Here is a 15,092-nt window from a genome sequence, read left to right as displayed (position 1 = left end):
CATGTGAGGCGTCTGGAGGCCTGCTCCCATGGTGCAGTCTCAGGTTCAACACCCTGGCTTCCTGCCCTGGGCCTCCGTTTGTCCACTGGGTGGTGTTGAAGGTGTCTGATGTCTCTCCTGGCTCTCACAGCCCTGGGTGCTGGGGTGAGCTGTACCCAAGGGTGGTGGGTGGGGCCAGGAAGAATGGGAGCTGGGCTGGGGTAGCTGGGGCACCTCCGGGTGCCTGCCCCAAGGCCTAGTTTCTGTGGCCCCTCACCCATCTGGATCTGTGCCTCCCCAGGTTCTGTTTGCCCTGTGCTCCTTATTGCGACACTTCCCCTATGCCCAGCAGCAGTTCCTGAAGCTGGGGGGGCTGCAGGTGCTGAGGAGTCTTGTCCAGGAGAAGGGCATGGAGGTGCTGGCCGTGCGCGTGGTCACTCTGCTCTACGACCTGGTCACTGAGAAGGTGAGTGCCCAGGCCTGTCCTGCCTCCCGTGCACTTTGCTTTGTGTTTGTTTCTGGCCATTTGACCCTCCCCCCTCCCCATATCTTCCATCCATTCCCTCCATCCTCATAGCTGAGTATCCTGAGCAAACATGCCAGCCCTGAGCTGGGCAGACAGGGATGCTGTGGAGCCCAGGATTTCTGAGATGTCAGGGCGGATGTCCTGTGGGAAGTGACTGCTGAGCTAAAACCTGAGGGCTGGTGAGGAGTGGGAGGGGAGGAGGGGGCGCTGGCAGTGGTCAGGGCCAAGTGTGCAAGCACAGCGGTCAGCATGATGAAGGGTCAGTGTGACCAGAAGCCAGAAACAGCCAGGATCAGCCCTTCATGGAATAAAAGGTCATTTGGCTGAAACATAGGGTGCGGGTGACCAGGAGCAGGTGGGATGGAGCAGCTGTGTCTGGGAGCCATCACAGCAGCCAGGAGACTGAGGAGCCAGGGGCTGGAATGATGCTGAATCTTAAGATTCTAGAAACCTGGAGGTGCCTTCTCTGGGAGCTTTGGCTCTGGCCAGGGACTCAGACTGGCTGCCACTGAGGGACCCAGGGACCCACGGGCTTGCCATCTGGGAGGAGACTTGGTGCCCAGACCACTTTGGTGTTTGTGAGCCTGAGAAGTGTCTTAATTAAGGAGAGGGTAAAACCAGCCAGGGCGGATCTTAATTCACCTGCTGCAGAGAGCATTGGCAGGTGCCTCTCTGGGGCCACACTCTCCCTACAGCCAACTGCGGATTAGTGGAGCAGGGCTGGGCAGCCGCTGGAAACCACTTCTGAATGTTGGAGGCAGAGGGGCCCAGCCCTTCCTCCCTGCCCCTCCCCTATGCACCCCTCCCCCCAGGCCTCAGGCCAAGGATCAGGGTTGTCTGTTGCTGCTTTTCTCTCCACCTGTTGGCTTTTGTGTGTGTGCACTCACTCACTCTGTCTGTCTCTCTTGTCCTGTCTTGTCTCTCAGTCTCTCCCTCTCTCTCTCCCCCTCTCCCCCTCTCCCCCTCTCCCCCTTTCTCTTCCTCCACCCCTCTAAGCTGCAGAAACCCAGTTTCTCAGAACAGCAGGCAGCCATGTGGTCCTCACGTCCAATTAATAAGGCCGGGGCACAGCTGACATCCTGGGAGTGGGCCAGCAAGCCAGGGGAAGGACATGTACATAGGCTTGGCATTTCCCAGGAGAAACCTATCACTTTCCCCTTGTGACTTGGGTGTCTCTTTGCTGCCCTCAGCCCTGGCGTAGCGGGCCCTGTGACTTTGCCTCATCCCCGGAGAGCTACCACTGGCAGTCTCACCAAGGCTGCCCTGGTGAGAGGCAGGCCCCTGAGTCAGCTGGCCCTGGAGCCGGCCTTTGAGGCTTTGGGGTGCTGTGAAGATCAGGGAGGGAGTGGCGTCTCTCTGCAAACAGTATGGAGACAGCCATCCTCCTGCAGCAGGAGGACCGTGGAGGAGTTTCAGCCAGAGAGTGTTAGAACAGATGGCAGCCATACTTTACACTTGAGGCAGTCAGGGCTTCTTGTTCTTATGGTTTCTCAGAGAGAATAAAGAACTAGTCAAACTAGCCAAACCCATCTGGGGATGGGTCCAGAGCTGCCTGAAGGTAGAGGTGTGACAGGTTGCCAACCGGGGGGTGCCATGCACCTTGCGGTCATCATTGGTGTCGGGAGGTAGCAGCTGAAGGCAGAATTCCCATGAGAGTGTGGGACCACCTCTCAGATTGTTAGGGTCCTTGGCTCACCGGCTTACCCCTTCTGTGGTCTGCCAGACCCCAGGCATTTCTTCTTCTGTCCCTTGGCTCTTGGTGGGCCCTCCACTAAGAAACTGTGCCCTAACGTCTGGGCTCCTGCAGAGCTGGGATGCCCTCCTGTGGTCATGAGCCCACGTCCTCTCGTGCCTTCTTGGAGCCAAAGGGCCGCAGAGGTGACCTGCCCGCTGGTTCCTTCCACAAGTGTTGACTGGTCGTCTGCCCTGCCAGTGCTGTGCCAGCCCCATGGTCCCTGCCCTCCTGGTGCTTTCAGGCAGACATTTATCAGAGAATCTCCTAGAGCATGTAGGCCCTGGAGGCTTATGATCAGGGCCCTAACCTCTTCTGAGGAGTCAAAGGAGGTGCTGAGTGAGAAATGAGGGGTGAGTCAAGTTGACTGTGGAGTCAGTGTTGGGTGAGAGGGTGCCTGGAAGTGGGAGCTGCACGTACATAGGTCCTGGGGGAGAGTTAGTGTGACAGGTGCCAGAGTGAGGGCATGTGTGGGGAGGCGCCCAAGTGCAGGCAGGGGCAGATCCTGAAGAGCCTCCAAGTCCCAGGGAAGGGAGTCGGTCTTTATCATCAGAAATGCCAAGTTGTGAAGGGTTTGGGGCTGTGCCACATTGTGTGCTGTCAGAGGATTGGAGGATGCAGGCTGGGAGCGGGAGGCAGGGGACTGCAAAAGTGCAGTGAGGAGCAGGGCCCATGGGGCAGAGAGCTGGGAGGACTGGGATGTGTTTGGAGGTGGAGCTGGCAGGACTTGGGAGTAGGTTAGGAAAGGACTACTACATCCCTCTCAGCCTTTTCTGTCCCAGGATGCTGACCCCCCTCCTCCCCTGCTTCCTCTGCCAGCTCCAACAAGCGCCAAAGCCATCAAGTGGTCCACTGTGGCCCCTGATCTTTTTCTGGGCTTCCCTCTTGCCTTCCCTGTCATCTGCATGCCTCATCCTCCCCTGGAGTTAGGGCAGTGATTTCTTCTTTCTTCTTGCAAGCACATTTAGTACAACCAGTATGGGACATCTCTACCCACTGCCGACCCTCCATCTCTGCATAGCCTTCCTCTGACATTTGAAGTAAGTTGGTAGACTCCTGGTGGCTTGCTGTGATCATATAGTGGTTAGTACTCTGCATTGTGAAATAAGTTGGTAACTTGTCAGGTTTCAGGTGTTTCCTTTCCTGCCTCTGGCAGCCTGGCAGGATCGGTTCCCACCATATTCTGATGGGGCTGGGTTTCTGCACTTACCAGACACAGGCCATGCATGTGACTTCCTGCCCAAACCTTCCTCAACTCCCCAGGCCCTCAGCATAATGGCCAGGGACACCCAGGGCTCTGAGCATTCTGGGCCCCAGCCTGGCCCTCCTGCCCCATCGACCATAACAGCCTGCTGGTCTTCAAACATGAGGTGGGCCCAGGCCTATTGTCGCAACCCTCCTGTGTGTGTGGACCCTCCACCCTTGTCACCTTGGGCAACTCCCACAAGCCCCTCAAGACTCAGGGAAATGCCAGCCTCCTCTGTTGCCCATGCCCTAACTCCTCTGAGGGAGTGGATCTGTAGTTGTGGTGATGGCGATGTGATGCTGCTGCTGGTACAGCTAACGTTTGTTGATGGCGAAGCTCACATTGTGGGTGTGCTCTGTGTGCTGGGCACTGGCTGCATGGTCACTGTCCCACTGAGTCCTCCCTACAGTCCTGAAGGGGTTACGTCCTCTCCTCCACATAAGAGATGATGGCATTGGGTCTTAGGGAGGCAAATGCTAGCCCAAGGTCATTCCATCATTCAGCTGTCAGTGGTGGAGCAGGAATTTGAATCCAGACTGTCTGCCTCCACACCACCCTGCTGGATGAAATGTATCATGATATTTAGGACTTATTCAGTTAATGTTTAATCTCCTGCTAGATCCTGAGCTCCCTGAGGGCAGGGACCATGTCTCCATCTTGGTTTCTCCAGCACCTGGCACATTACACAGTTGTTTTTGATGAGTGGATGGATTGAGAGATGAGTGGACATATGGATGGGCTGGAGAGCATGTGTGAAGCTATGAGTCCAGTTGGCCTTCTCCCATGAAGGGCCTTTGAGGCCCAAGGGGAAGGAGGAAGAGGGTGCAGACTCATGGGTCAGCCATGTGCCTTCGAGTCTGAAAGACAGGGCTAACTGCTCTCTGTGTGTTCTCTCCCCTTCCCACACCCCGGCCCCTGGCCATGCGGATGGCAGATGTTTGCTGAGGAGGAGGCCGAGCTGATGCGGGAGACGTCCCCAGAGAAGCTGCAGCAGTATCGCCAGGTGCACCTCCTGCCAGGCCTTCAGGAACAGGGCTGGTGCGAGATCACTGCCCACCTCCTGGCACTGCCAGAGCACGATGCCCGCGAAAAGGTCCTACAGACGCTGGGTGCCCTCCTGGCCACCTGTCGGGACCGCTACCGTCAGGACCCGCAGCTCAACAGGACGCTGGTCACCCTCCAGGCTGAGTACCAGGCACTGGCTGCCCTGGAGCTTCAGGATGGCGAGGATGAGGGCTACTTCTGGGAACTCCTGGGCTCTATCAACAGCTTGCTGAAGGAGCTAAGATGAGGCTGCCCCTGACACTGGGACTGGACTGGGACACTGCTCGTGAGGCTGAGGGGCACCAGCTGGGGTGGGCTCTTCAGGGGATACCAGCTAGGAGGGAGGACTTCCCCACTGGGGCCTGGGCATCATCTGGGCAGTGCTGGCCTGGCCATTAAATGGAAGCATGAAGGCCATTGTCTGTCTCTTTACTGTGTGTCTGTGCAGACTGGGCATAGTGCTTTGGTGGTCTTTGGGTGATAGGGCCCTGAGGTCCCCTGGTGATGTGCTGGGTGGTCAGTCCAGGGCATCCAGTAACAGGCCCCATGGGGAGGGTCTGGGCCCAGGAGTTGGAAAACCCCAGTTGGGACCCAGCTGTTTACCAGCCAGTGGCTCTGTGACTTTGGGAAGTCATTTAACTTCCCTGAGGCTGTTTCCTCATCTGTAAAAGGGGAATGCTATTAAATGAGAGAAAACATACATAAAGCACTACACCAGTGCCTGGCACTCGTGCTTGTCCCCTCCTCGCCCAGCTATGCAGGGAGGTCTGGGTAATCATCTCACTGCCCCCTTCATCCTGTGCCTACATGTTAGTTTCGAGGCCACTGGCACTGGCAGAAGCCTGAGGGCATCTCCACACGCAGGGATGCCGTGTCAGCCCAGGCAGCTGATGGGCGAGGCTGGAGCTTTTGGCGCTGGGGCCTGGGTGGTGGGACTGCGGTGGCTCCGTGCACTCGGGAGGCTTTTGGGTGTAGGCCTAACTCTGGGAGAGGAGTAATCTTGATAAAGCTGGTAGTGGGAGCCCAGGCCTGCCGGGCCCACCTGACGGGGCAGAGGTGCTTCTCTGTGCCCTTGCCCCTCTCCTGTGTCTGTGGTGATCTGCGCTGAGCTGGAGGAGGCGGCCTTGGAGGCAGGGGCAGCCGAGCCTGACAAGTCGCGGCTCCCACCCCAGAGAAGCTGGGAGCCTGCCGCAGGTTGCCACGGCAACCCCTGCTCTGGGCTTTCCTGATTTGGATTCTGGTGCGTTTGTTTTTCTGCCTTTCCCAATGCACCAGAGGCTCACTCCTGCTGCTCAGGCAGCCCCTCCCAGCCTCCATGTAGAAATCTCCCCATCCTGGCCTTGTGTGTAGAAATCTCAGCTTCACTGAGCTGAGGGGAAACTGAGGCCCAGAGAAACCTGGGGCAAGTTGGTGGCTTCCTTCCCTGCAGTCCCTTTGCTCGGCCTCAGACCCTCCCCTGCCCACCTCATGCCACAACACACAGGAAGCCTGGGAGTGCTGCTGGCTGCAGAGAGCTCTCCCAGGAGGGCGGGAGGAAAGCAGGAGTCTGTTGAGCCAGGGTAGGATGCCTCAGGGCTCGGCCGTTGTGGGGATCAGACCCAAAGTCTATCAAGTGTTCGATACCTACTGACTCACTGCCTTTAAAACCTCTCAGTAGCCTTCGAAGTACATTTTACATATGAGGAAATCATGGCCAGAGAGGCTAAATGATCTGCCTGAGGTCACACAGGTTGTGAGTGGCAGAGCTGGAGTTTGCTGGGCTGACCATGCTGTGGAAAGCTTGAATGTTTGGCTCAGAAAAGGATCATTTTAATTTGACAGGCAGTGGTGGGAGAGCCAGGAGAGATGGCAGAGCAGGGCAGAGTGCAGAAAGGAGGTGCTGGGACCTGGCTAAGGCCAAGGTCAAGAGTCACTTTAAAGAGGGTGTCAGGAGACTCTCAGGTGGATTTGAGAAAGGGGGAAGGTGAGACATAGGAGAATGGGGCTGCCCTGGCACATGGAGAGAGGGGAGCTTGGACTTGGGACCAAGTCTGGTCTGAGTCTTGGTCCTGGCAGAGGTGAGCACTGAGGCTGTAGGAGCAGGTGCACTATTTGGACGAGGGCTGACAGAAATGTGGGGAGCTGTGGAAGGAGGGCTTGTGAGGCCCCTGTGGTAGTATCAGGCTAGGACTGAGGATCCCAGAGCCATTGAAGCTTCTGTAACCACCAGGGTCTGATCTGGGATATGGGAAGGGGTTCCCACAGAAGGAGTGACACTAGTAGAGGCCTAATTGAGGACCCCAGTATCTCTTCTGCCCTCAGGTATGCTGCATAAAATAGCATACCTGTAAAGTGGAAAGGAGATTTTGGGCCACGAACTCTTGGGGAGAGGGGACCCTGGGGCTGAGAAAAGAGCATATGGGAGGTGAGAGAGGGGAGCCAGACCAGTGCCAGGCTGCCACAGCCGGGTGATGGGACTGTTTCTCCCTTCTTCTCCACTTCACATACACACAGACAAGGCGTCAGGGAGGGTGCAGCTTGGTCTGCAGTCTGTCTTCTCAGTGGCCTCATCTGGGTTCATCATGGGCCTCTGACTTCTTGGTCCTGGGCCCTGAAGCAGACCCTCCAGGGACACAGGCAGCAGTGTGACCCAGGGCTCAGGCTCAGGCTGCATGGGTGTGGATTCTGGTTCTGCCACCCAGTTCATCAGTGATTGTTGTCTGCAGGTCTAGGAGGAGCCCTTTTCTGCCTTCCCTTTGGGTGCCATCCTGGGGACTGTGCCCAGGGAGTGTGACCTGGGCTTGAAGTTAGGCAGAAAGTGGTAATGGCGGAGGGGCATAGTGACCAGACTTGGGGTGATTCAGCTTCTTCCTGCCAGGGCCTGGAGGCCGTTTATTTGTTCTTCAACCCCTGTCATGTGGTGGGGCCCCAAGGCTCTTGGCCTTCTGGCAAGAACTGAACTGAGAGCTGTGACTGGCTGACACCCTGTAGTCCCTGGATGATTGCTGGTTCCCTGCTCCTCAGCTGGGCTGAACCAGGCCCTCTGTGTGGGAGGCTGACAGGGGTGGGAAGTAGGGTGGGGGCCCTAGGTCCTCTCCCCATCCCTCAGCAGGCTTGGTCTTTATTAATCCACTTGTTCATTCATTCTTTCATTCAAATTGTATTTGTTGAGCACTTACTCTGTGTTGGGCCCCCTGGCCTGAGATTAGTAAATCACAGGCCCTGCCACCAGGGAGCTCACAGTCTGGTGGGGAAGCAGTTGAGCATGACATGTACTGTGGTGGGGGAAGCCTTGGTCAGTTGGAGCTGAGGAGACCCCTCACCTAGTTGAGGGGGTCAAGGAAGGCCTCCCAGAGCCGGTGGTAGCCAAACTGTAGCCTGAAGGACATTTGAAGAACAAGCCAAGTGGAGTGGGGAAAGGGTTTCCAGCCTGAAGATAGAAGGCCTGAGGCTGAGAGAGAGTGGTCCATTTGAGAAACCCAGAAGTTCACCATAGGTGGAGGAAGTGCCAGGGGTGAAGGGCCAGGTGGCCAAGGTGGAGCTACAGGAGTCAAGGGGACCACATTCTCCAGCACCCTACCAGCCTTGCCAGGGAGCGCGCCCTCGTCCCGATACAGCAGGGAGCAAGGGGTGGGTTTTAAGCATTCTCCTGGCTGCTGCTCACCCATTCATTTATTCAGTCCTTCATTCGCAAACAAATCTGATTTAGTACTACTAGGACCCAGGTGCTGTTCTAGGGCATGAAGTGGTAAGTGGAACCGTGGAGGTGTGTGTGGGGTAGACCCTGACAAATAAGTATGTACTATGATGTCCGGCAGTGAGTGCTAAAAGCTGTGAAGAAAAATAAAGCCTGAAATGGGGTTAAAGAGTGTCAGGGAAGGCCTCTCTGAGGAGGTGCTGTGTGAACAGAAGGAAGCGGGGCAGTGAGCCCTGTGGGGATCTGGGGAAGTGCTTTGTAGACCAAGGGAATAGCAGAGGCAGGAACATGGCTGGGTGTTGGAAGAAAAGCAAGAGTCGGTGGAAGGGAGAATAGTAAGCAACATGGGGAGGGCAGATCCTGGCCGCTCTGGTAAGGACTTGAGCTTCTTCTTTGCGATGGGAGCCATTGGAAAGTTGTGAGCAGAGGAGAGACCCGACGTGACTGACATTTTAACAGGATCACTCATGTTGCTGTGGTGAGAATAGATGACACGGGCAAGGACGAAGCAGGGGGCCCATGCGGGGTCAGATGTAGAATCTAGGTGAGAGCTGATATGGTGTGAACCAGGGTGATGATGGAGAAGGTGGTGTGAAGTGGTCAGACTCCAGATGTGTTTTAAAGGTCGAGCTGAGAGGACTTGCTGACTGACTACATGTGGTGTGTGAGGAAAAAAGAGTCAAGGATGAAGCCCTACCCGGGGACTTGAGCAAACTGGTGTGTGGAGATGCTGTTTACAAAGTGGGAGGATAGAAGAGTAGGGGAAAAAAGATTGGGGCCTTGTGGTGGATGTTGTTTTGGCATGTTTGTATTGAGATGTCGATTGGACATTCCAGTGGGGTTGCTGAATAGGCAGCTGGAGAGAGTCTGGAGCTGAGTGAAGAGGCCACCTGTGAAGAGAGAAACTCGGAAGCAGCGTGTGATGGAGCCAGCTCATAGCAGTGTGTGAGGCGTGTGGGTATCAGAAACATTGTGAGCTGGTTGTGGAATACAGCCATTATTAAAAATCAAATTGGGGGCTTCCCTGGCAGTCCAGTGGTTGAGCCTTTGCCTTCCAGTGCAGGGGGTGTGGGTTCGATCCCTGGTTGGGGAGCTAAAATCCCACATGCCTCGCGGCCAAAAAACCAAAACATAGAACAGAGGCAATACTGTAACAAATTCAATAAAGACTTTAAAAATGGTCCACATCAAAAAAATCTTTAAAAAAAAAATCAAATTGTATATACTTAAAATTAAATATTAGAAGAACAAAATAATTTTTAAAAACTAGTAAAAGAGCAAATTAAACCCAAAGAAAGCAGAAGAAAAGAAAATAATAAAGATAAAAGCAGAAACCAATAAAATTGAAGACAGAAAAACTAAAGAAAATCAGTGAAATGAAAAGATGGTTCTTTGGAAAAGAATCCAATCAAAAAATGGTCAGAGGACCTAAATAGACATTTCTCCAAAGAAGACATACAGATGGCCAAGAGGCACATGAAAAGATGTTCAGCATTGCTAATTATTAGAGAAATATAAATCAAAACTACAATGAGATATCACCTCACACCTGTCTGAATGTCTATCATCAAAAAACCCACAAACAGGGACTTCCCTGGTGGTCCAGTGTTAAGACTCCGCACTCCCAATGCAGGGGGCCCGGGTTCGATCCCCGGTAAGGGAACTAGATCCCACATGCCGCAACTAAGAGCCCGCATGCTGCAATGAAGATCCCGTATGCCACAACTAAGACCTGGCACAGCCAAATAAATAAATATATATTTCTTAAAAATCCACAAACAATAAATGCTGGAGAGGGTGTGGTGAAAGGGAACCCTCCTACATTGTTGGTGGGAATGTAAATTGATACAACCACTGTGGAGAACAGTATGGAGGTTCCTTAAAAAACTAAAAATAGAACTACCATATGATCCAGCAATCCCACTCCTGGGTGTATATCTGGAGAAAAACATGGTCCGAAAGGATACGTGCACCCCAGTGTTCATTGCAGCACTGTTTACAGTAGCCAAGACATGGAAGCAACCTAAATGTCCATTGACAGAGGAGTGGATAAAGAAGATGTGGTACATATATACAATGGAATATTACTCAGCCATTAAAAAAAAGAATGAAATAATGCCATTTGCAGCAACATGGATGGACCAATGGACCTAGAGATTGTCATACTGAGTGACGTAAGTCAGACAAAGAGGAATATTGTATGATATCGCTTATATGCAGAATCTAAAAAAAAAAATGATGCAAATGGAGTTATTTACAAAACCCAAACAGACTAACAGACTTAGAGAATGAACTTATGGTTATGGGGAGGAAGGGTTGGGTGGGGAGGGATAGTTAGGGAGTTTGGGATTGACTTGTACACACTGCTATATTTAAAACAGATAACCAACAAAAGGACCTACTGTATAGCACAGGCAACTCTGCTCAGTATTATTTAACAACTTAAATGGGAAAAGAATTTGAAAAAGAATAGATACATGTATATGTATAACTGAATCACTTTGCTGTACACCTGACACTAACAACATTGTTAATCAACTATACTCCAATATAAAATAAAAAGTAAAAGAGAAGAAAAAAGAAAAGCACTTATTAGCCCAGCCGCTGAGGGGGCTTTCTGGGGGCTTATTGGTAAGAACATGAGGAGAAGCAACTATCAGTCCGGGTAAAAGCTACCCTTTGCTAATACCTCTTGCCTTGGTAAAGGCGACACCTTTATTAGGCGGTGGTTGGAACAGCAGCCAGAGGAGATCAGCCTGCCCGTGGGCACCTGCACCACTGTTCCCTAGCAACGGGCTCTAGCCGCGATGGACTTTTATGCTGGCAGATGGAAGTCAGATCTTGGTTGGCAAAGCCTTCTCTCCGGAGAAACTAAAACTCATAGAAAAGGTACACCTTAACTAAGGTGTACTTGGACTTTATTCCTTTTATCTCACCTTGCCTGGCACAATAGGGTAATTAATCTATCATTTGTTTTGAGTATGTTTAATTTCTTTATTGGTTTATTAAGATATTAATATTAATCCTGTATTCTCTTGGCTAGTGAAACTATTACAATTCCCACAGTGAATCTGTGTTAAATAAATTGCAAAGACAAAAAAAAAAAAAAGAATTACAGATCAGCATCCCTCATAAATGATGAGGTTGGGTGGCTTGGGGAGGGGAGATCTTGGAGGCTGTGGTAAGTACTTCAGATTTTTCCGCAGTCCCTAGTAAAATCCTCAATGCGAGCTCCTCGACAGAATATTAGCAAATTGAATGTAGCAGTATATAAAAAGATACATCATCACCAAGTGGCGTTTATCCTGGGAATGCAAGACTAGTTCGACTCAAATCACCACATAAATAGACTAAAGAAGAAAAAGCCACATGATCATCCCAATAGATGCAGAAAGAACATTTGACAAAATTCAATATCCATTCCTAATAAAAACTCAGCAAATCAGGAACAGAAGGGAACTTCCTTAACCTGATGAAGGGAAACCACATAAAAACCTACAGCAAACCTCAAACTTAATAGTCAAAGACTGACTGCTTTTTTTCTAAGATTGGGAACAAAGCAAGAATGCCGGCTCTCACCTCTCCTTTTCAATATTGTACAGGAAATCCTGGGCAGTGCGGTAAGGCAAGAAAATGAAATAAAAGGCATACTGAATGAAAAAGAAGAAATAAAACTGTCTCTATTCATAGGTGACACAATTGTCAATGTAAAAAAATCCCATGGAATGTACAAAAAAATCTCCTAGAAATAGCAGTACGTTTAACATGCTCATGAGGTCAGCATACAAAAATCAACTGTATTTCTATATACAATTGGGAATTAAATTTAAAAAACCAACATTTACAATAGCAATGAAACAAATGAAATATGTATAAATCTAGCAAAGTAATATGCAGGGTTTTTATGCTGAAAACTACAAAACACTGATGAAAGAAAGTTAAAAAATCTAAATAGAGAGACACACTGTGTTCATGGGTTGGAAGACTCAATATTGTTAAGTCCGCCCCCTAAATTGACCTATAGATTCATTGCAGTCCCAAGTAGGAATTTCTTAGATATCAAGAGTCTGATTTGAATATATGGAAATGCAAAGGAATTGGAATTGCTAAAACAGCCTTGAAAAAGAGGAATACAGGACTTCCCTGTTGGCACAGTGGATAAGAATACGCCTGCCAATGCAGGGGACATGGGTTCGAGCCCTGGTCCGGGAAGATCCCACATGCCGCGGAGCAGCTAAGCCCATGTGCCACAACTACTGAGCCTGCGCTCTAGAGCCTGCAAGCCACAACTACTGAGCCCACGTGCCACAACTACTGAAGCCCGCATGCCTAGAGCCCGTGCTCCACAGCAAGAGAAGCCATCGCAAGGAGAAGCCCACACTCCGCAACAGAGAATAGCCCCCACTCGCCACAACTAGAGAAAGCCTGTGCACAGCAGTGAAGACCCAATGCAGCCAAAAATAAAATTAAAAATTCAATCTTTAAAAAAAAAAAAAGAGGAATACATTCGGAGGACTCACTCATACTAGCTGGTCTTAAGACTTAACTACAAAGCTATAGTAATCAAGACAGTGTGGCATTGGTCAAAGAATAGACACATAAATCAATGAATCACAACAGAGTTCAGAAATAGACCCACACAAATATAGTTAATTGAGTTGACAGAAGTGCAAAGACACTTCAGTGGAGAAAGATTCGTCTTCAATAAATGGTGTAGCAACAACTGGACAGCCATGTTTTAGAAAATGAACCTTGACCTATGCCTGTCATCTTATACAAAATTTAACTCAAAACCAAACATAGACCTAAATGAAAAATTATAAAACTTGTAGAAGAAAACAGGAGATAAATCTTTGTGACCTTGTGTTAGGCAGAGTTCTTAGCTACACCACCAGAAGCACAATTCATAAAGTTAAAAATTGATAAATTGAACAACATCAAAATTAGAAACTTGATCTGTGGAATTAAGAAAATAAAAAGACAAGCCAAAAACAGAAAATACTTGCAAATTATATATCTGACAAAGGTCTTGTATCCAGGATATATAAAGAATCCTCAAAACAAGAAAATAGTCAACCCAGTTTTAAAAAATAAAGATTTGAGAAGACATTTCACCAAAGTAGATATACAAATGACAGATAAGCAAATGAAAAGATGCTCAGTGTCATTAGTTGTTAGGGAAATGAACATTAAAACCACAACGAGACATGAATAGACACCTATTAAAGTGGCTTAAAAAAAAAAAACAAACCTGAACAAACACAACCTGACAATCCCACATGCTGGTGAGGATGCAGAGCAACTGGAATGCTCATATGTTATGGTGGGAACACAGATGATGTGTTTCTAAAGAAGAAAAAGCCACATGATCATCCCAATAGATGCAGAAAGAATATTTGACAAAATTCAATATCCATTCCTAATAAAAACTCTCAGCAAATTAGGAACAGAAGGGAACTTCCTTAACCTGATGAAGGGAAACCACATAGAAACCTACAGCAAACCTCAAACTCAATAGTCAAAGACTGACTTCTTTTTTTCTAAGATTGGGAACAAAGCAAGAATGCCGGCCACTATGGAAAACAGTTTGGTAGTTTCTTATAAAGTTCAACATGTTCTTATCATACAGCATCCCAGTCTCACTCCTAGGTATTTACCCAAGATAAATAGAAATCTTTGTTTATACAAAAACTTGTACATGAATATTTATATCAACTTTATTTGTAACAAAACAAAACTAGAAACAATTGAACTGTTCCTCATGTGGGGCTGGATGGACCAACGTGGTTGTCCACGCACTGCTTCTGCTCCACAGTGGGAAGGAATGGACTGCTGATGCCACAGCAAACGCATGTGTCTCAGATGCATGCTGCTGATTGAAGGAAGCCAGACTCAAAAGGCTGCAAACCTTTTGCTTTATTTATGTGACATTCTGGAAAATGCAGAACTATAGGGAAAGCATTTTGTCAGGACTTAGGGGACATTTCCACGACCTTGGGGTAGCACAGGGGAATCTGGGGGAGGGCGTTGGAACTGTTCTGTATCTTGGTTGTGGTGGTGGTTACACAACTCTATGCATGTGTCAAAACTCAGAATTGTGAACCAAAAAGAGTGAATCTTAATCCGTGTAAATTTATAGCTAAAAAATTTTAAGGTCATAAATACTCAGAACATACCCTTTCCTAACATTTGACTGTTATCTCTGCTCCTGAGATTACTTCCGTCTATTGCATCTAGTGGTGGAAACGCTTCTCTTCCTGCGCTTCTGTGCTTCTCTTCCCAGTTCCACTATCAGGACACCGCGTGGGTGGCTGGAAATCTGATGTGGTGGGAGTATTTACACCATAGAAGTTGGGAAATGCTACAGACCAAGGCTTAATTTATTGTTTTGTTGATTGTCTAGACTTGAGAAAGTGATGACGAAAACGTTAATGCCAATTAAACTTAAAGTGTGTCATCTATACATAGCACAAAAAATTGAGGAAATTGTCTTACAGTATTTGACAACTATTATCTGATTCAGCAAAGAGGTCACTCTGACAAACAAGTAAAATTCTCACACATATATTTTTGTTGTTTTACTTCCTTACTCCTTAAGGTAAACAAAAATATCAACCAATATTCATGTCAGAACTAGACTCTGTTGGTTGCACCCATAGGTTGGCTATGGATGCAAGAGTTCAGCAAAAATCAAAGAAAGCCTCAGTGGAATTTAGAGTAAAGAATATTGCCTATTTTGTTATTTATGAATTGTGTGCTGTAATTCCTTTATAGGAGTAAAATGTATAACAAAATGTATGGTTATATATGCAGTCTCTCCCGACCCCACCCTGAAAAGCTGGTTGTTGCACATTATCCAGCAAACCACTGCTTAGGAATCACCGGAAAC

General features: G+C 49.2%; 1 protein-coding gene across 6 annotated transcripts in view; it reads left to right on the top strand.

The window, feature by feature from the left end:
• Positions 1-4,944, top strand: part of SIL1 (SIL1 nucleotide exchange factor) — a 306,671-nt gene extending 301,727 nt beyond the window's left edge. For all 6 annotated transcript variants that reach the window (XM_061189660.1, XM_061189659.1, XM_061189656.1 and 3 more), the window contains 2 exons: positions 281-445; positions 4,418-4,944. In XM_061189660.1, the coding sequence (XP_061045643.1) occupies positions 281-445; positions 4,418-4,774 (522 nt within the window). In that variant the 3' untranslated portion in view covers positions 4,775-4,944. The remainder of the gene's footprint in view (positions 1-280; positions 446-4,417) is intronic.
• The last annotated feature ends 10,148 nt before the right edge of the window (positions 4,945-15,092 follow it).

The sequence above is a fragment of the Eubalaena glacialis genome, chromosome 4 (genome assembly GCF_028564815.1).
Source record: "Eubalaena glacialis isolate mEubGla1 chromosome 4, mEubGla1.1.hap2.+ XY, whole genome shotgun sequence".
Taxonomy (NCBI): domain Eukaryota; kingdom Metazoa; phylum Chordata; class Mammalia; order Artiodactyla; family Balaenidae; genus Eubalaena; species Eubalaena glacialis.
The sequence above is the reverse complement of the archived record's forward strand: the minus strand, read 5'-3'. Positions and strand labels throughout refer to the sequence as shown.